Source organism: Prunus dulcis, chromosome 6, assembly GCF_902201215.1.
Source record: "Prunus dulcis chromosome 6, ALMONDv2, whole genome shotgun sequence".
In the NCBI taxonomy this organism is placed as follows: Eukaryota; Viridiplantae; Streptophyta; class Magnoliopsida; order Rosales; family Rosaceae; genus Prunus; species Prunus dulcis.
This window is the reverse complement of record NC_047655.1, coordinates 28945242-28966976: the sequence shown is the minus strand read 5'-3', so window position 1 is coordinate 28966976 and position 21735 is coordinate 28945242. Positions and strand designations below refer to the sequence as shown.

Here is a 21735-nt window from a genome sequence, read left to right as displayed (position 1 = left end):
CCTTCAAATTTAACAAGCCTTATACAACAGGAACAGCAGCCTCAATTTTTTGCAAATGTTATGTTTCTAAACTTGATTGTGATATGTTTTCTGTCTCCAAACACAGACTGTTTCTCGGTCATGGATGATTCATTAGCTTCATCGTGGGCAGTGCTACCATTAACATCTTCTTTCTTGCTCATCGACGATCCAACACCTTCCATGCTGTCAGTACCACCATTAACATCTTCTTTCCCCTCTTCTTTCTTGCTCATGGACGACGATGATCCAATAGCTTCCTGGGGATCTTTAACATCTTTATGCTTAACAAGCGCGAAGCAGATACGTTCTTGGTCGACAAGATTGGTATCGGAAACTCGAAACGTCCACACCTGAAGCATATCCTTTGCCGTAAGGTTATTAGTCTTATCTGTAAAAATCTTGGACCAGCCACTGTTTAACAAATAGGAATAGCTGGTTTTAAAGACCCACCTCTTCATCCTTAATTCATACTCTATTAAACACGGATCTATTACTTTCACTTCTAATAATCCACCACCTTTTAATTTTTCCTTGAGTTCTTTGCCTAGAAACTTTTTGTCAAACAGTTGATTCTTTGGCATCGAGAGACGGTCATGGTGTGGGTTCAAATCAGTATCATGAAGTATCTTATACATCAGAAATTGTAAGTGGTGACCCTGCATGGATTCAATCATGTTCCTCAATTCTATAGGAGGCGCGTCAGGCGGTGTAAAGGGTTTTGATGGAAGAGCTGATACCTTGCTCACTGCTTTTCTTGGCCTTCTCCTTGGGCTTCCATGCGTTCTCTCTTGTTCCAAATCGAAACATTCGATTGTTGCGCTGCCTTGGATTTTCTTTGAAATTCATGAATGAGATCAAACACAACTCTTTCTGTCAGCAGTTTGGTTACTTCTTCTGGGCCTGCTGGGTCTCTTGCCAGTGCTTTAACCTCTGCCACAATTTGGTTAAAGGACTTGTCAACCAACTTCTTCTTTCTCAAATGATCTTCCAATCTCATCATCATTGCCATCTTCAATTTCTGAAACAAAGATGGAGATGAGATGCAGTTGGAACAACAATGCTACTTGGAAAGAATTAATTTATAATCGCAACCCTTTCCTTATTGATCAAGGAAAAGCTTCATCCCAAACCCACAAGGACAAATTTGAATTACTCACCGGGATTTATAATCCTTCTTTCACCTGGATTTATCGCATTTACCTTTTAACATTATGCTTTCACTGAATTACAGAACCTTATTTCCTAGCGAATTTACCCTTTTAGCTAATCCACAATACACGGGCTTGCCAAAAAGACAAAATCTGTTTTTCTGTTTTTCTTTTTTCAGAAGGAAAGCCAGAAAATTCTATGTCAAAAAGTTTGGTAGTTTAGATAAATAGACGGGCAAATAGTAAATTGACAAAAATTCTGGCGCCAAAGCTTGTAAACCCACTCATTAATGAGCAACGGCTAGTAGAAAAGTCACACAATCAAATTACGGTAGAAAATCTCAACGAATCCAAAAAAAACTATAAATCACCGGAATCCTTATTGGATTCTTTTTTTTGGACGAAATCCTTATTGGATTTGGACATGCGGGCGGGACAATTAAAGGAGCCATATGGATTAAACACGACATAGTCGTTCTCCTTATTCTTCACTACTAATATAGGAAACTTGATGCCCAAGTAATTGAGAGTACTGATCCCACACCTCTATATAACACAAAGATTGTTTCTGTTTCAGACAAATTAACCCCAAATCTATCAATATATACATAATGCAAACCGAATTAATTAGGCGGATGCAGATGAAAGGCAAGGCCAAGATCAAAGGCCTTGTAAATAGAATCAGAAGATATGCTTGTTTGACATCCAATGTCAATGATGAAGCGAACCATGCTCATCATGATCAAACTCCGCCGTCTGATCACCTTAGCCGCCATGAGCATATTAGGCAAAGCTACAATGCTGGTTTGAACGAAAAGGAACTCAATGACCCGAGGTGGGGCTATTGCCATAGGTTTTGGGAGGACACTGTTGGGCTGGAAAAAGATATCAAGGCATTAGTGGCAGAGCTTGCTCCAGCCGCTACTACAATTAGATCATCTAGATCACCCTCTAGAATTGTGGCAATCTGTGGGATGGCTGGTCTTGGCAAGACCACTCTTGCCAGAAAAGTTTACAATCATGATCAAATTAGGCGGCGTTTCGATTGCTTAGCGTGGGCTTATGTCTCTGAAAATTGCCAACCAAGGGATGTTTGGGAATCTATTTTGATTGACCTAACTGCAAGTAATAGTTATAGTAGTACCTATGGACCATCTGATGAGGAAAGGGTTGCTAATATTAGAGCTCTGCCATATGCTGAGCTTGCCAGAAGGGTTTATCAAATTCAGCAAGAGAAGAGGTGTTTGATAGTTGTTGATGACATTTGGTCCACTGAGGACTGGGATCATCTATGTCACGCCTTTCCATCTCCATCTCCTGGTGGAAATAATGTCAAGAGGTGCAGCAGCGGCAGCAGAATATTGCTCACAACTCGTAATCGAGAAGTAGCTTCTCATGCAGACCCAAAAGCTCTTATTCATGAGCCAAAGCTTTTAATTGAAGAAGAGGGTTGGCAGTTATTTCTAAAAACGGTATTTGAAGGAGACAATCCAGGTATTAACCTAACTAATTTTTCTTTTGTGTTTCTGTAGCTAACTTACTGATTTTCTTCTTAAAATTTGACATGAATTAATTAATGCAGGTTCCAGCATCAAGGCAAACACGTACGAGGAGGAGCTGGGCAGGGAACTGGTTGAAAGTTGTGTCGGGTTACCACTGGCCATCTATGTGCTTGGGACAATGTTGTCACTTAACATGAGAAGACGACGACCTAAATGCGAACCCCAATTCCTGGAGTGGGAAACCACAAACAGAGATGTTCTCTCCTACATCATGGAAACCAGATGCTACCATAACCCCCCCTTTCTGGATGCCATCTATTGTGATTTGCCTTTATTATTTAATGGCTATAATAACAGCTAGATTGACCCCAGGACCTTTAATTCTGTTTATCTTCTTCTTCCTCTTGAGTTCCTCGAACTCCTGCTTTGTATATTCATGTTCTGTTTCTTTATTAATTGAACATTGCAGCAGCATATATGCACTCAAAATAAAAGTGGATATGCTTTGCAGAGCACATTGACTACTTTCCACATAAAAAAGGAAAAATCACACGCTATGTACAGGGGACTTTATTAATTATATACTTGTTTAAATAATACAAGGATGAATATGTATATAAATATATAATTGGCAAACTAATTAAAGAGGAATCCTGATTAATCAAAATGAGATTCAATATCACTGGAATTGGTATCATTATCGAAGTGTGCTTCCCTCTCATTGGAGCCAATGAGCATGGAAACAACTTCTCTCATGGTTGGGCGGTCCGAGGGGGACATACTTGTGCACAGCAAAGCAATTTTCAAGACAGTGATCATGTGAGAGACAGTGGCTTCATCTTCTAAATTTAATCGAGCATCGAACACTCCTGACGACAATGAATGGTGCAGAAAATAATTTCTTACCCATGTTACCAGGTCACCACCTTGATCTATTGATTGTACAGGTGTTCTGCCAGTCAGCAACTCCAGAAGGACCACTCCATAGCTGTAGATGTCACATTTTTCTGTGACTTTCAAAGTGTATGCATACTCTGGAATTAAGAACATTTAGAACTTGGTGAATCAATGCAGATGGTAAATCTGATGAAAATCATTATTGAATAAAAGGGCGCAAAACAAAAGATAGCTTAATTAATTACCAGGGGCTATATATCCATAAGAACCTGCAACTGCAGACATAGACTTAGATTGTGGCATGTCAATCACCTTTGCCAGGCCAAAATCTCCAACATGAGCTTCAAACTTATCATCAAGAAGAATGTTATTGGACTTTATGTCACGGTGAAAGATCATAGGTTTGCAATCATGATGCAAATAAGCGAGACCCTGAGCAGCCCCGAGAGCAATCATGAACCTGGTTATCCAATCAAGACTACAAGATGTTCCATGAAGCAATTCACCTAAGCTGCCCCTTTCCATGTACTCATAGAGCAGAAGATTGGAACCCTGGTGGTAGCAGAAACCATACAGCTTTACAATATTCCGATGCCTGATTTTTCCTAAAGTAAGAATTTCAGCATGGAAACTATTATCCACATTGTTCCCCTCCCTGTTGGATACTACCTTCTTAACAGCGACTGTATGACCACTTGGCAAGACTGCTTTGTACACAGTTCCACAAGCTCCTCTTCCAATTTCAAAGCTTTCGTCAAAATTTTCAGTCACCATAACCAAGTCTTCGTAAGTGAACCCTACCTTTGGTGAAAAGTAGGTGTCCAGAACTGGAGAAGAGCATGGTTTTTCTTGCAAAGAAGCAACGTCTACGGGACGTCTCATGACATATATAAGGACTACAATTAAGATGAGAGAAACGCCACCAATAGCTGCTGAAATAATAGCAATAATTTTACCTAAGCGGCTACTTTTCTTCACCATATCTTGAGGAAAAGAGAGTGAAGATGGTGGTGTTCCGCAGTCACCTAGAGGTCCACCACAAAGACCTTTGTTCCCAAAAAAGCTGTTGGCAGGCATGTTCTGAAAGAGTGGTAAACGAGGAATTGGCCCCGTCAAGCCATTGAATGAGAAGTTGCAGCCAAGTAGACTTTTGAGACTCTCAAAAGAACCTGGAATATCACCAGTCAAATTGTTGTTATTAAGCAGAAGGAATTCCAGTAAAATGAGGTTTCCAAGTTGAGGAGGTATCTCCCCAGAAAGGTTATTATAACTGAGATTTAATGCAATCTGCAAGCTTGAAAGGGCACCCAACTCAGCTGGGATACCGCCAGAAAATGAGTTGCCACCCATTTGCAGCTCTGTCAAACGCAAGAGGTTTCCCACCGCACCTGGTATATTCCCAGAAAGATTGTTTTCAGAAAGCTTGAGAAGTTCCAACTGAAAAAGCGTTCCTATCTCACTTGGTAAGGCATCCGAAAAGTTGTTATTACTAAGATCAAGTCGCTGAAGCATTCTGCAATTGAAAATTTCAGGTGGTATCCTTCCAGAGAGTAAATTTGATGAGACATTAAAGGTCACCAACTGTGAGAGGTTACCAATCTCTCTTGGCAACTCAAATGCAAAGTAGTTGCCTGAAAGGTGTAGCCTTTGCAAAGTTCTGCAGTTACCAATTTCTGGAGGAATGGCACCGCTGAACTTGTTCTGACCCAACTCAACTGTAGAAAGGTTAGCCAGTTTGCACATTTCAGATGGAAAAGTCCCTGTAAGGTTGTTTCCAACTAGACGAAGCTGTACCAATGACTTGCAGCCTGTGATATCAGTTGGTATGTTCCCAGTGAGCCTGTTAGACCCCAAATTTAACAGGATCATAATAGAATTTCTGCAGAGATGACGAGGAATTCTTCCTGTTAGGAGGTTTTCGGATAAGTCAACCACCCAGAGTGGACTATACACTCCAAGTCCTTGAGGAATTATGCCACTCAGCAAATTGTGGAACAATTGTAGCATCACCAATTCAGTCATGTATTGGAATCCAGTAGGAATTGAACCAGTGAGAAAATTGATAGAGAGGTCGAGCCTAGTCAGGTTTGTCAAGGTTGTGAGCTCATCTGGAATAACACCTGTGAGTTGGTTCTCAAAAAGATAAAGCAGCTGCAACCCCGCTATCTTACTGAGCTCAAATGGTATGTCTCCTGACAAGAAGTTCTCAGAAAAATCAATCTCTTTTGCTAGAGAGAGATTACCAATCTCTCTTGGAATGGTCCTATTCAACATATTTCTGTAAAGATATAACATCTCTAGAAACACTATGCTTCCAAGCTCCTTTGGTATCTCTCCCACAAGTTTGTTCTCATACAGAGCCAGAGTTCCCAAATTTGTACAGTTGCCAAGCTCCTTTGGAATAACCCCAGAAAGCTGATTATTCCAAAGAACCAAAGCCCCCAAATTCTCAAGCATTCCAATCTCTTTAGGTATTTCTCCGCTTAACTGATTTTGAGCTAGACCAAGATACTCCAAGCCCTCACATTTACCTATCTCTGTAGGTAAGCTTCCTGATATCAAGTTCTCCCCTGCCCGGAAAGTCCTCAAGCTTTTGAGATTGCCAATAGAACGCGGCAGTGGTCCACTAATATTATTAGTGTATGCAACCAACTGGGACAAAGAAGAAAGATTTCCAATCTCTTCAGGGAAGGGCCCTGATATTCTATTATTACAGACATTCAATACTTGTAAAGAAGAAAGTCTACCAAATGCTTTGGGAATTTGAGCTTCAAACTTATTGTTGTTTAAAAGTAGAACCTCCAAACTTGAACAGTTTCCAATGTCTTTAGGTATATTCCGAGACAATTCATTGAAAGAAAGGTCAAGATGATTCAGGTGAACCAATCCACCAATGTTCGGAGACAAAGAACCAGAAAGATTCATTGAACTCAAGTTAAGAGACAAAACCACCGGATTGTATCCGTTGCTGCAATTCACTCCCCTCCATCCGCAAGGCGTGAAATCATTGGAATTCCAACTACTAAGATGATCAAATCTGTCAACTAATCTACTCTTTATTTCTAGAAGGTATTGACCCTCATCATTAAGCCCCTCAGATCCATAAGCCATAAGTGCAGTAACAAGAACAATATTTATGGTAATTAACAAATCATATGATGTTTTCTCCATAACCATGAAATGGAATTGAAAACAATAAGCCTGGCTGTAGGCTTGCAGCACTCACAACATCACTAGCTGGAGTAAAGATTTCACATGCGAGAGAGGGACCAAAACAAAGATTCAGAAAGATACAAGCATTCCATAACTTGTACAAAACTACATAGGGAGCTATTATTTTACATACCTTGAGTTGATGACCGATAATGGAAAATAAAGAGAAGATAACCCATCAAAGAGAACCAACCAATTCTCTAGGAACCAGCAAGAAATATACTTTACTTTCCCAGAAAAAGAAAGATTACTGGGAAAAATAATTGGACGTTTAGATTAGGGTCGAAAAGAGTGATGCATTATTGATAGGTTGAGCTTGACTTCCTCTTAATTTCTTGAATAATAACTAATTAGGTGCAATGACTTGCCACCTTTGTAATGATTATCTTAAGGAACATGAAAAAAGCCAAGTGTTCATTCATTTTGTCCCCCCACAAAATGATTTGGAAGATCCCACTTTGTGTGAAAGAAAGGGATGTGAAATAGGAATGAGAGAGAGAGAGAGTGATGCAGGAATGGCCGACAAAGCATGCACGCGCTTTCTCCTCTCTTACTCCTCTTCCATAATATTTTAGTGCTTCACAAACCCAACTCAAATGTCTTCTCCATCTCTTGCTTTGTTTCTTTGTTTCAGTTTTGCATTGCTCTGCTTTTTAACTCACCTACAAAACAAAACAAGCCATTTCAAAACTTTAAGGTCTGCTGGCTTGGAGTGGAGAGATGGGAACCAACTGAACCCAACCCAACCAAGTCAAACCTTTGAAGGTTTAGTAAATAATAAGAATAATTAGTTAACTTGGCATCTCGTTTTGAGCAAGTCAAACTTGACCTCATCTCCATTATCGCATTTGCTTAAGATAAGTATGCTTTGCTTTGCTCTCTCTCTCTCTCTCTGTCTCTCTCTCTCTCTCTCTCTCTCTGTTTAATTAAATATCTATCATTGAGTCACCACAGCACTATCCCACTGCGGCCTTCGTACGGTTTCCCACCATAGTTTTGGGTTTTGTTTTTCTATGGCTAACACGTAGTTTTCCATAGTTGTTTTGGATTGCCTTACTTTTTGGTGGATATTGAAATTAACTGATTTAAGTATTGGTTCTAAATTTCAAAAGGGTCCTAGTCTTGTACATAATTTAACAGTTTGTTTGTTTTCTTTTGCTACGTGGAGCCATGACTCTGGATGAATATGTAAAAGTTCTACAAAGAGATGTTAAAATTAGGTTAGACATTCTTTCTTGGTATCGATCGAATGCTGAATAAGTTATTTTCTATATAATAACATGAATGGACTAGACTTTAGGGTTGACTAAGATTTCGTAATAATTCAAGAGTGCTGTTATTTTTATCCACATGTTTTATTTTCTCACTCATCTTATTTTTAAAATTTTAAAGACTAATTTACCCATTCATAAAATGACTTCTAAGAACTATCTTTTTGTTTTTGTTTTTGTTTTTGTTTTTTTGACAATGTTCACTTTTAATAACCAAAAACAAAACTAAAATTAATTCTTAAAAACAAAACCAAAAACCCAAGAGCCACCAAAGCTCGTCCACCCCTCCCACCCGCCAGCGGCAACCCCTTCCCCCCGTGCTGCCGACGCCGACAAATCCTCATTTCCTCTCATCTCTCTCTATCTCTGTCTCTGTCTCTTTAGGCTCGATTCATTGATTTTCATTTTTGTAGTAATAACATGTTGGCTTTTTGAAGGGTAAGGAGGAGTTTGGTGTTGGTGTTGGAGATGGGCGAGGATGATAGATATGGGGTTAAAGTGTATTTTAATAATGATCTAAAATTGTAGATAACTCATCAATATCGATGGAAGACTGTCGTATTTTGGTTTCAACAACTAAATAATTCTTCAGTTTGTTTTGTTTCTAGCGATGCCAATACAATGGCACAGAGTATTGCATATTTCGCTATTTCATCAATTGACATATTCTCATGGGATAGGGACCCTCCTGCTTTCATCGAGAACTTGTTGGTTGAGGAAGATATGCTGTCGATTTCAGTTTTATTGAAATAAATACATCATTTCCACTAAAAAATACAGAGAATTTGCATAAATTAATAATTGAATGGTATTTCAGAAATAATGGTGGGTGGAAAGATAGAATTGTGTTTTTCCAAATTTACACGGTAGGTGAAAAAATAGGACAAAAAGTAGAAATAGCAGCACTCTTATTCAAAATAAAGAAATGAAATGAGCGTGGAGGAAGAGGAATAATAATCCAACACGATGTGAGTGGCTTCCATTTTGAGTTGGTCCGATTTTGCCACTAAATAAATGCTCAGGAACAAATAAGTTCGACAATTTCGTAGCCAAAAAAAGTAAAATAAAATGGTGCCGAGTGTGTGTATTAATCAAATTTCTGGGTACGTTTAACCATTTATATGTCATTGCTGACGATAACCTCTCACACACCATGATAGATATTCTTTTTGAGTTTTATATTATTTCGGCATATAATATTTTCCCAACTTTTTTATTTGATTATTTATATACTTTGGCACCCCCGTGGACCTTTTCACATGTCAATATAGCCACAGCTTATTAATGGTTGGCGTGGTAGGGTCCCCCTATCTAGTGGCGGTCATAATGTCACCAAAGAACTTTTGTCATAATTTTCAATTTTTCGTTGTTCTGCTAACTAACTTTTAATAATCCAACTAAAACCTTAGAATGTGCAACTAATTAATAATTTCTTCAAGCAAAAAGATCTCTCTCTCTCTCTCTCTCTCTCTCTCTCTCTCTGCGAAATTATGCACAGAATGTTGATTCGAATCCTGATTAACAGAAACCGAAAGGAAGAAAGCAACATGTTAAGAAGTAATTTGACCTCAAAATTCATTCAGGCCTCTTTCTGTGGTAGTGTTTCAAATGCTGAGACGGTGTTCTCGAACTTGATCCGATGCAGAGGGGCACCACTTTGCTTGATGGCACAAGCTGTCTTGTCTTCAAGCGGGCATCGTGCCTTTAACATGGAGAACACGTGATTGTTTAGCCTCCTTGCTTTCTTCATTACTTCTAACAGGCCGTCCCATCCCTTCACCACATATACAAACAATCCACTTAATCAACAAATTACAAAACCATTTTTGCATGCCAACACATCTCAGGACTTGTTCTACTTAGGAGCGTTGGAAATTGGTTCTGCAATTAGTTTCCTACGAATTTACGACACGTACCTGGAAAAAATGAGGGCTCTTATGGGTTTGGGTAATTGATGCAATCTCCACTTCGGCAACATTGAGGACCTGGTATGAAAAATCCAAGAGCTCAAAATGCAGCTGTTGCCCGAGTAAGTATATTATGGTGCAGCCACCCCAAGCTACAGAATCACCCAGCACTTCATGACTGCTTGGTGGTACTCGAACAGAATCCTCTAGATACCACTACAATTTAAGAATTACAACATGTTAGCAGTAACACAAAGATCAGCAAATTTTCACATCCTCCCACAATTAAGATGAGCAAGCTGATCTTAGAGAAACAAAATGTGCAAGGTTATTCCTTACAATTTGAAGACCACTGTATATACGATAGAAATCCTTCGAAGTTGTGATGTCAATGAACCCTGTTTTGGGAACAGCGCTCCATTTACTACAATATTTGTCCAGAGCCGCACTAGTAAAAGCTAAGGCATATTCCAGCACACTTCCAGTATTCATGTTAGCCTTGTACAAAAGATCTGCAGTGAAAGACATCTGAAAACTTCAATCCAGAACATCAATAAAACAGGAATTTTTAATAGGATTACATGAAGCAAAGAATCTCGTCACTTCAAATTAAAGGTGAAAAGGTCTATTTTCAGGATGACACTATAACATAAGACTTGTCCTTTCCAGTGTGTGGTTGCTGTGATTTTCCTTGGAAACTAGAGATGCTTTTACTCATTCCTACTTCAATGAGCTTTTTTGTACCTTGAAAGTTAACTTACAAATTGGGTATAATTTCTATCTGTTTACCTAAGAAGTTAGAGAACTATAATCACTTAGAACATGCTATATATACCGTTGTGTCATCAGACTGCAGCAATTCCATGCGCAATTTTCTTTTCATTCTTGTGTGTGTGAAGTGTAGTTCATTAAGCATATTTACTTCCAAGTTTCAGCATTTTCATTTTACCATCTTACAGTAGCTTTTTTTAAAAAAAAAAAAATTTTATAAAAAATCTCCCATGACCCTCGAAACTGAGCTTTCGAAACCATAATAAGGACAGCTTTCTGACAAAAGCATGGAAAGGATTATGCACGATAGTACCTCAGTTTTCTGCATTTCAATTTCAAACAGAGCATGTGAATCTAAATTTTTCCAGGGAACACGAACTACAAAATTATATAGTGCAAGCAGGAAACGTTTAGGAAGGAAAAACATGCAACTGCACACCTGCAGCTTCTGCCTGTTTTGATAAGGTGTGGAAGGAAGTTGGGTTTGGGCACCCAGGGTTTGACACAATTACAGAAGTAGCTGATTTAAAGAGGTTGACGATTGGGCTTTCTCCACCATCTTGAGAATGCAATATTTGTCCATCTGCACCAGGAAGCAAGCCCAACCAAGGGGCTGTTTGCATGAAGTGAGTGGTATCTGTTTCCCTCTGTCAAGCATGGGAGATAGCGATAGTAAGGATCAAGCAGCCATAAAGAATAATTTTCAATTAAAATAGTGATCAATATGATGAGGGAAAAATCAGGATTCGCAAGCCAAATATCACATAGCAGTGGCAAAACTAATGTTATCAATACAATACATGCCTCATAACACTTTGCCTTGCCGCATTAAAATATGTGAAGATCTGGAAAAGGAAGTTCCAGTATAGAAAATAAAAAAGTTTTTATTTCATAATAGGTTCACTTTCAAACATGTATGATTGGAGAACATTTAATTGAATTCCTTTTCAGGATAGACACCTCAAATTTCTTTCCTCTTTTGTTTCCTTATTTTCCCCTTCTCAACAATGTAGTTTTTTCTTTCCCCAAAATAATAAATTGTTATAAGTACCTAGGTCTATAATCACCCCAGAAGCATTCCTAAATATATTTAAAATGATGAAATTAGAACACTAACCAGCACGATATCAAGAAGCCCCAGCCAATACAATACACTTCCAATCTCCTTTATCCCCCGAAGAACTTCTGCTTTGAGCTGTGATTTAGTTCCCCAATTAAGTTGTTCTTTAACAAGCCTCATACAACCTGTGCATAGAGAAATATAAACGCAAATCAGGGTATACCACAAACACCCCCGCAAGTTACTTGTGTTCATGGATTTTTCCATGCTTGCTGATGTACTACTCAGCCTAATGAATTTTACATTTCAAAACTACATAAAAGAGAAATAAGACTCTGTTCCATAAGAAACAATATGCACACACGTAAATGTAAAAAAAGCTTCATGTACCTGTCACGCCTCCATCAAAGGGAAGCAATCCAATAGACTTTGGCAATGCTTCCTGCAGTCCTGTTATCATTGGTTCCAGTGTAGCTATCTGAAACAAGCACGCATGAAGCGTAAGGGTGAACCTTAATAGAACTTTAGTGTTATCAACATTTGACCTGTATTAAACAAAGAAAACTTTCCAAAACGATGAAGATAATTAAACAGACGAAACATGTGCAACTTCAAATGGCCATTGATTAATTTACGTTTGCAAGTTGTCTCTGAACAACTGATTTCAGTATAACAGACGTACCTTGTTTGATATATGATCTAGAAGTGCTCGAATTAGCCAGGGCAATGATCTAGACCCTAGAAGCCTAACAATTGAAAAAATGTGGGGCATCCCAAAAAATCCACTGTGCAACCGTGCAAAACTCTGATGAGCTGCATTTAAGTCCTATCATGACAACAGTCGATATCCAATAGAGTTAAAAAACATCATAACAGAATATATATATATATATATATATATAAATTGAGGGGCACCCTTTAGGGTCCCCTACAAATTTTCTTTCAACGATCCAAACCATCTATTTTTCAAGTCTACATTCATAGATCATCCTTGCAAAAAATTAGACAAATCGAAAACTGTTTCGATATCCAATTGTGTCCTACAAAATCAATGAACATAATGCTTCAATAAAACACTAAAATTTCAATAATTCAATTGAGTGGTCAAATGATATCAGATTCAAGTGATTTTTTGCAGAGATGATCTTTGAATGAGTATCTACAAAATAGACAGTTTGGATTAGTGAAATACAATACGGAGTGGGCCCTACAAGGGTGTCCCTCAAATAACTTATTTGAGGGATCCCTCAACTGAAGATCCCTATATATATATATAGTCCCCTTCTATTGAGGGATCCTTTAAATAATTTTATTTGAGGGACGCCCTTTAGGGTACCCTACAATTTTTTTCCCAACGATCCAAACCATCTATTTTTTAGGTCTTCATTCATAGATCATCCTTACAAAAATTAGACAAATCGGAAACCGTTTCGACATCCAATTGCGTCTTACAAAATCAATGAACACGGTGCTTCAAGAAAATACTAAAATTTCAATAACTCAATTGAGTGGTCAAATGATTCAAGTGATTTTTTGTAAAGATGATCTTTGAATGAGTATCCACAAAATAGACGGTTTGGATTAGCGAAATACAATCCGGAGTGGGACCTACAAGGGGTATCCCTCAAATTGAGGGATCCCTCAATGGAAGCTCTCTATGTGTGTGTATATATACACACACACACACACACACACGGGAATAAAAAAGGTAATAAAGGTGTAAGCTGAATCTTATAAAAAGTGAAGAAAAAGGATGATATTCATTACTAAATCAAAAAAATTGCATTTACAATAACAAATAAGAACATTTATCATCGAAAAATCCAAACAGATATGGTGGTTAAAGAAGATTTCTTACTTGAGTACCACAATAGAAATTAGGCTTGGCATAGGGAACTGATGGCTTTTGAATAGGAACAAGAGGAACCTTTGATGATCGGATGAAACGCTGGGTAGTATTGCAAAGGATGAAATTTGGCAAGAAATCGTTTTGCATCTCTGACCAAATCTAACAGAAAAAACAAAATGAGTAAGTGAAACAGTAAATAGATGACTCAAAATTAGCTTAATAACAATGATGAAGAAAAATTAGCAAAACCTGGGAAGCAAGTCGACTACAATATGACACAAGAGATATGTTTTCTTGCATCTCATTCAACATGAGACTGAATGTGTCTATTGAGAGATCTCTGGATAGCAATCCATGGGCATGCTTCAAGATATCCAGCAGATTTTCTAATTCCTACCAACCACAAAGGTATATTTGTTAACAATGTCATTGTTTTCATAAACTAAAAGACAAAAGTGAAACTGTGAAACTACTAACCACAATAGCACATAAATCCTGAGACTCAAAACGATCAAATAGAAACTCGATATTATCTCTGAAAACTTTGTTCATCCGCTCAGCAATTAAACTTCTCAAATCAATCATCCTCCCAAGCAACTGTACACAATAGCAATATATACATAAATAACCAAATATAAGTATAGAATAGGAAAACTAATGAAAATCACATCTCAAATTAGAAATCACCTTCACTCTGGTCATCTTTAGTAGTGCGGTAAACCTCATAGGCTCGACAGAATATTTTTCTCCGTTGTCCAATGCAAAGAGGAATGACGTGTCAAGTAGCTCACTGCAAGATATGACAACTAACACATGTAAGAGGTTACTCTATTGGTGACATAGTTTATTAGCCAAAGGAAATCGTCATACCTTGCTGCCCAGCTCTTGCAATATGTGAAAATACTATCACAAAGCTTTGAAACAAATATATCAAAACAATGGTCCACCTATAAAGGAAAAGAAAATAATAAAACAACTAAGGTACAAGAAACAATCTATTCTCGAACATACATTTGTATGAATAAATAATTGTATAAGGGGCACTAATTCAAAGCTATTGTACCATTTCAATATGGCCTCAGAATTGATGTATATCCTTCCAATAGAATATAGTTACAATATTTTTTTCAAAGAAATATACAAATTCAGCCTGCAACTAATTTTCCATCCCAAAGGAGCCACAAGAACACCAGTGAGATTTAAGTATTAGTTCAACGCAGCAAGCAACTAAGGTAAACATGAATACAATTGTACTGGCTATGAGTAAACAAAATTTATTAAAGAGAGAGCAGGCACAGCTGTGTTCTGAAATTCAGGTACCTCAGCCTCAATTTCATCATAGAGGAATCGTTGCTTGAGCGAAACCAGTGCTTGCTGAGCTGAATCATTATAGATGTCAAATGGCATCAAAACACTCTCTAGGATACCTGCATTGTGTGACTCAAGCACGTAATCCACCAACATCCAGGGTAGAGAGCATTCAATGGGAAACTGCTCAATAAGAACAAACAAGTTTCATCAAATTTAAGAACGAACAAAGTGAAGAAACTATGGACTAAACTATTTACGGGTACAACTTACATGTGCAACTTTAGAAAATCTTTTTGAACTGGAACAATTTCACCTCTATAAACATATGATAAACTGGAGTATGGGCATACTAAACTATTGAAGAATGTTTCTGATAATCTTGGCCACTCTAAAAGTACCAGTGGGCAGGACGATAAGAAGGTTCCAGTGAATGGGAGATACATTTTAGGTTTTTTTAAGATGAGTTCAACATGTTAGTATAATTCAAACGAGATCCAGTTATCATGTGGAATAATGTTTTACCTGAATAACACGAGAAGACTCCAAATAAAATTCTCTAAACCATAAGAAACCAAGATCTGTCAACGTGGCCACTGTCACTGCAACAGAATCAAAGGACAAAAATTGAATTTTGTAGAAGTGGTAAAGAATTCTAGTTTTAAGAAAGGAGCAAATCAACCTGTTATCAATCTCATGATGACAAGGGGCCTGTATATTCATGTTCCAAGATAACCAATATTGAGTGGCACTATTGGCCATTGCGATAAAATAAGAGCAACATAATTCCAACAAACTTTTTTTTTTTCTGATAGTAGCTTCAAGATTACTACATGAATGCTCCTAAAAGGCTGCACTAACTACAAGCTAAGCATGGTTAGGCCGATCATGCACATTATCAACGGACCCAATGTTTTAATGAGCCAGGATTTAAATTTATGAATCACAATGCATCCATTCTGAAGAAGGAACCATTTTGAAAAGAGCTTCGACTCAGAAGTTACTTTTGAGAATTTGGTCCTTCTAGGACTATGTATAGTGCAAAAGTTTAAGACTGCAACATGAATTAAGACCTAGGAGAGTTTGAAGGAGTACCTGAGTAGTCCAACATATGCAGGAAGAAGCTAAGCTTGTAAAAAAATGTTTCCAACTGTTTTAGGTCATTAACAGGAATCTCAGATCCGCTATTCCCAAAAAGCCCTCCAGGCTTCCTAAGATTACCGCCAGACACTAGTTCATATATAAGGAACTGCAAGCAGTGGACCTGAAAATAGAAATTGAATTGATCAGTTAGTTAAATCTCAGGGCGACAGGATTATGTGATAATTGACAAAAATATAGTACACAACATCAAATTCAATTTAAGCTCTTTCTCTTTAATAGCATACAATTGAGCAACCATGTATTTCGGTGAAAAGAGGGATTTTCAAGAAATTTGAGATCCATGCAACCCATGTGATCCACTTTGCAGAGAAAAAGTATCTCGAGTTAAATAACACATAAAATTTAAAGGTACTAATAATTTACTAATGTCTGTGCTTCCTCGTGGATGCAAGACTATTATGGAAGTACAATGTAATCAAACATGTTAGTTTTCTGATTAATTTCCTTTCTAAAAGAACAGATGGAAGGAAAAACAAAATAGAACGAACAATACTAGGTGAGGCAAAAATACCCGGTTAACCAATAAAAAGACAACTTAAATTGCATGAAAGAATTTGACGATGCGGGAAACCTGAGCAGCTGTTGGTGCAACCGGCCTTGGGTAAAAAAAGTTTGCTTTGCTTTCTTCACCCCCTTGTTGTAGGGATCCAGACTCAGACTTGCTTGTATTTGCCATCCAGTCTGCCGAAAGAGTCCGCATATCAGAAAGGATCCTGAATTGAATAGAACTTATAAGCAATTTGAAATGATAATCTTCATTAAAAAGATAGGATTCAATTATTTGAATGAATAGATGTACAACTGTAACTCAGACTATAAAATATATAGGAATTCCAACTAGAAAGTTCCAATCATACTGAACAAACTCAAAAGTCCCACCTAGAAAGGTCCTTTTTCTTTCGGAAGGTAGTTCGCAACATAGTGGCCAGTGTATTCTGAACAAAATCCTGGACCTCAGCATGAATTGTCTCCCATAAAGCATCAGCTACCAATGTGTCGCTGCACTGCATCATTGATCCAATGCTCTTTATGTAGCTAACTAGTTCAACCAGTGCTTTCCTTTCCTCTGCACTATAATTATATCGTACCACCTAAGAGATATTTCACACTCATGTCACCATCAGGTAATAGGATGGATATGAACAATATATAGGCAGACAAGAATTGAACTAGTATACTTACATAGACATATAAGTCAAATATTCAAGTTGGTTTTAGCCTTTTAGGTCATAAAGGTTTCTTCCATGTATAACTTCAAAGGCAATCTCCAAAATAAAGCAAACAGAGCCGAGCAATAATTTGTAAGTTATTATGTAGGTGGAGATCCAGGCTTAAACACAATCTGCCTCAAGCTCAGAATAAGCCAAGCTCAAACAGCTGAATGACTTGGTCAATGTTGCTCAGCTAATTTGTGACCTAGCAAAAAGTTTTAAATATCGACCAAGTTCTTTAATATTGTACTGTTGCCATAGGATGGACTACCAATCCTCTCATTAGTTTTGTACTCAGCTTCATTTTTCACGATTTTTTTTTAATTTCTTGTTCATAATAACAAATCTTACACAGAAGCCATACAACAATTTCACTACATATTGAGTACATTGTCTGTGATCAACAGAAGCAATTACAACATTTCAGATCTGGGATACAATACCTTTTCATAGTCTGAAAATGATGCTGAAGCCTCTTGTGACTCGGAAGGAACTATATCTTTGCACGGGCGAGAAAACTTCCATGCACATTGTTCCCAAATGCGTGCAGTCCATCTACTTAAAAGCTGAAAACCTTCAACAACCATATCATATATATTTCCCTTCACTTCTTTGCACCAGTCAATATCAGCACTGTCTGTTGACTTCAGCAATAATAACTGCGAAAAGCAGAAGGAACAAAGTAATAGGCTTCAGAAACTAACATAAGAGGGCCGGCAAGAAATCATATCTGTAATATAGTTTTACATTTTATGTTGTGGAGAGTAAGGATTGAGGAGGAGGAAGAGACCTGATTCATGGAGGAAGAAAAACGAATTGCAAAGTCATCATGCTCCGCGCGTATGGATCCAATGTGATTGATAATTAGATAATGTCTCTGATAAGTATGTCATGTCAAGGCCTTACTGGATATATGCAACAACTAAGAGCTTTTGTCCAAAAGCCGAAAGATACTTAACAAGACAAAATTTTAAAGTTACAGTCAGCTTCTGTAACTATGTAAAAAGAAACCCATGTTTCTAATAAGAAAAAAAGGTTCTGGCGAAGATAAAAGAAAGTGCTACTAATAATCAGGGTACTATTAGGCTTCTATAACAATGCAAGAATTGAGCCACAGGTCTTATGTTGTTCCAAACAACTGTGGCAAATAACACAAGTTTTAGAAACATGGATTTCAATTGCACTAATAAACAGAATGTTTGTCTTATACATCTAAGTGATGCTAAAGGTTTAAAAATAATAATAACAAATTTACTTATAAAAATAAATAAATATAACAAAGGATATTCTTGTGCCTCACGAGATGGAAGCTCATGAGGTGATGGAAGACTGAGAAGACGAGTTTGGGTGGAAAACCTCTGGAAGTATATTGACAATTCTTTCATGATTGCAGCTGGAGAAAGATGGAGATCTGGAAATGCAGGAATTACTGGATCATTCTGGTGAAGAGAAAAAAAAATAAACAGAAGTTTTAGCAGATAAATCATTGTAACTTCTCAATCCTTTTGAATTTTGAAAATCTCTATAACTATTTATTACCTTAAATATATTGATCAGCCTGTTGATTTTCACTCTCTTGTACAAGGACTCACTATCTTTTTCAGATGATGTTGCTAAGACAACAAGAATTGGCAAAACACGAAGAAGAATGTGCCGCTCAGGGAACAGAAGTGCAAAATCCAGCTCTAATGACTCAACAGTAAAGACTATAAGAACTTGAAGGATATCTTCTACGCTATATTCGGGTCAAGGAACTCAAACGGGACTAGCAGAATGTATCACCAATTGCAAATGTAACAAATTAACAATAACAACAAAAGGCCTTACAAGCGAAACAAGTTGACATAGAAGTATCATAAGAAGTCTTAATTTATTCTGCTCGTGTCATACAGAAGTGTAGCATCAGAAAAGATGTCATTTATTATGACTGTGGTACACAGGATACTTGTTCACGCGGAACATCTCAACATGCAAATTCAATAAGATAGCCCACCTTGTGCTAAGGAAAATCTGCGAAGATAATTAAAAAGTAATTTCATTAATTGGACTACTATGTCATGATATCATACCAGACTTCCAGAAAAAACAGTTTCCAAGACCAATAAACAGTCATAGTATGTATCCAGCTAAAGCTGAATATCAGGAAGATAGTGAAGGAGACGACAGTCACACCTGTAAGTCATCTAACTCCTCTCTCATCGAATCAGTATCATGCCACTGTACACTTACTTGTGTGAATGTCCTGAAAACCCCAGAATCGGTCAAGAGAACTAGTCAAGGATCACATCACATGTCACATAGGTATAACAATACGATTAAGACTGGTAATAATTGTCTTACCTTTTATACCAAGAGAAATCATTAGGTATGCTTGCTTTTGCATTTTTGAGATGATCAAGTTGCACCAGAGTGTCAAGTAGCTTCAGCATGGACCTGGAATAGTAACAAAACATGTGGGACCCATATTGACCCTCATCATAAGATCAAATGACTTTCACAATGATATAGCCATTAATATGGAAGAGACCAGCGAGTAAGGTTGTGATACAGGACAAGAACAAAAGTAAACAAAAAGAAAATGTTTCAGAAAAATGTTATGACAGACCAGAGATGAGTTACTGTAGGGCCATTAATGCGTCGCTCGGGCCTAGAAAAGCGTTGCATATCTGCAGCTAGCTATACCAGAGAAAAACATCCATGATACAGGGAAAATTCAACTAAAGGATGACAAAGAAAGAGTGTAGTATTGAGGTTTGGGCAATAGCATACCTTTGCAGCAGCTGACGCTTGCCATCGCTGTATTTCACGTAGACGACTCATTTCCAAGTCCAGAACTTGATATGTTTCTAGATACAAGTCAGCTTGACTCTGTTTCATAGAATCAGGAAGCTGCCACAAGGTGCATATATACACATATTAGAGACAAGTCAACACAACCATTTATAATGTTTTCCCATGCAATGCTAGTTGGTAAGGATGATGACTTGAAGAAAGAGTTACCTGAGGAAGTGCCTTGACACAACTGCGATATGTATAAAGCACTGATCCCATCTCCTTCCCCTCTTGGATAAGAGCATTCTATATATGTTGCAGTGTTTATCAAAAACACAATCAAAGAAAACATTTAGATACATTCAAAAATGAATACGAAAATCTAGCCATAATGCATTTACACGGTCAATAACCAAATTATCCAAACAGAAAAAACAAAAGTTTAAAATTGAAAAAGAAAAGCTACAGCAAAAAAAGAATCGAGGACAAAAATAGCAACAATGGCAAAGGAAAGGAAAAGTGTCTCCAATGGTGTATCCATCAGAATTAATATTTTAAATAACCAGTTTATCTTAACAGAAGAAGTAAGTTTATATGAGAAATAAATAAATAAGCAAAATGAGCACAAAGAGCTGCATACCAGCTGATTGAGAGCTTTTGTGTCTTCTGACAGAGATAGGCGATATGCAGAAACATCGCTATACTCTACAAAATGGAAATATCCAGAAAGTCATGTAGTAAGCATCGTCATATCAGTGCATTTTAGCAAATCAGACCTCCAAGGCTGCACCAGTAATAAATCCATACAGAGATGGAAAGAAACAGACCTAATTGGTCTTACCAAGTTGGGATTCAAATGCCAATGTAAATTTGAGGATATTTGATTTATTTGGAAAAACAGTTAAGCGCAGTTCATTCTATCAACCACTTCACTTAAAATACTTCCAAAAAAACACTTAAAATACTTCCAAATAAACACCAAAACTGGTTGCTCCCATATCGCAGTTGGCGATCCAAATGCGTAAAAGAAAGAAAAAATAAATACACACCAACTGGGCTATCAGTTGCGCCGCTATCAGTTGAAACCCAAATTCCCGGTCCTTGTATCTCTGCTTGCTCATCCTACATAAATCCCCAAAAAAATACAGAAAGAGCACAATTTATTTCATGTACTTAGAAATGAAATAAACTCGTTTTTCCAAATATGAAGAAAAAAAAAACCATTTGAGAGAGTACCTCGAGTGAGAATGTAGACAGGGCGGCAATGGCCTCTTCCACAGGAACAGCCATGAGTGAAGCCGTAAAATGCAGTAGATAATGAGTCTACGATAAGATCTGACCAAAATTGAAGCAGTGCAATAGAAGAAGCTTTAGATCATAGGGAACAGAATCGTCACATTCTGCTTTAATTTTAGCCGAGACCAAAAATAGAAAGCTTCTGAAGGAGAGAATGAGTTTGCGCTTTGCCTCCTGAATTTTTTGGTGGTAAGGAAGGAAGGACCGCGAGCGAGCAATTTGCGGTATGTGTCTGAAGGCGGTTAGCAGTGCTGCTGCTGTCTAATAGTCGTCAGTGGAGTGGGTAAACACAACTACATTAAAACGATGCGTCTCTGGCATAATTGCATAATTCTCTTTCTTCTT

At 37.5% G+C, this 21735-nt stretch overlaps 2 protein-coding genes across 2 annotated transcripts; both read right to left on the bottom strand.

The window, feature by feature from the left end:
- Positions 1-3204: 3204 nt before the first annotated feature.
- LOC117633041 (probable leucine-rich repeat receptor-like protein kinase At5g63930) lies at positions 3205-7192 on the bottom strand. The gene is made up of 3 exons (XM_034366713.1): positions 6915-7192; positions 3814-6805; positions 3205-3705 (listed from the first exon to the last, which is right to left on the bottom strand). Exons 2-3 carry the CDS (start codon positions 6743-6745, stop codon positions 3329-3331), a joined length of 3309 nt encoding a protein of 1102 aa, XP_034222604.1. The 5' UTR covers positions 6746-6805; positions 6915-7192; the 3' UTR covers positions 3205-3328.
- Positions 7193-9381: 2189 nt separating this feature from the next.
- Positions 9382-21677, bottom strand: LOC117633040 (protein PIR). Its single transcript, XM_034366711.1, has 30 exons — positions 21331-21677; positions 21144-21216; positions 20735-20799; positions 20323-20400; positions 20092-20211; positions 19928-19998; positions 19663-19755; positions 19495-19564; positions 19268-19332; positions 18862-19057; positions 18610-18761; positions 18113-18206; positions 17766-17981; positions 16991-17202; positions 16683-16824; positions 16043-16211; positions 15473-15549; positions 14960-15130; positions 14510-14586; positions 14327-14429; positions 14117-14236; positions 13889-14032; positions 13649-13798; positions 12473-12616; positions 12181-12268; positions 11848-11975; positions 11170-11377; positions 10299-10471; positions 9969-10175; positions 9382-9826 (listed from the first exon to the last, which is right to left on the bottom strand). Exons 1-30 carry the CDS (start codon positions 21382-21384, stop codon positions 9632-9634), a joined length of 3855 nt encoding a protein of 1284 aa, XP_034222602.1. The 5' UTR covers positions 21385-21677; the 3' UTR covers positions 9382-9631.
- Positions 21678-21735: the final 58 nt, after the last annotated feature.

Bases quoted from the DNA above. Each gene is read 5' to 3' on its own strand.
- LOC117633041 (XM_034366713.1), bottom strand. From the start codon at position 6,745: ATGGTTATGGAGAAAACATCATATGATTTGTTAATTACCATAAATATT. The intron at 3,706-3,813 runs GTAATTAATTAA...TCTTAATTCCAG, and splicing joins TTATGGATATATAGCCCCTG to AGTATGCATACACTTTGAAA.
- LOC117633040 (XM_034366711.1), bottom strand. From the start codon at position 21,384: ATGGCTGTTCCTGTGGAAGAGGCCATTGCCGCCCTGTCTACATTCTCA. The intron at 19,999-20,091 runs GTATGCTATTGC...TCTCTGGTATAG, and splicing joins AAGCGTCAGCTGCTGCAAAG to CTAGCTGCAGATATGCAACG. The intron at 18,207-18,609 runs ATATCCTTTGTT...GACATGACATAC, and splicing joins CCATCTCGTGAGGCACAAGA to TTATCAGAGACATTATCTAA.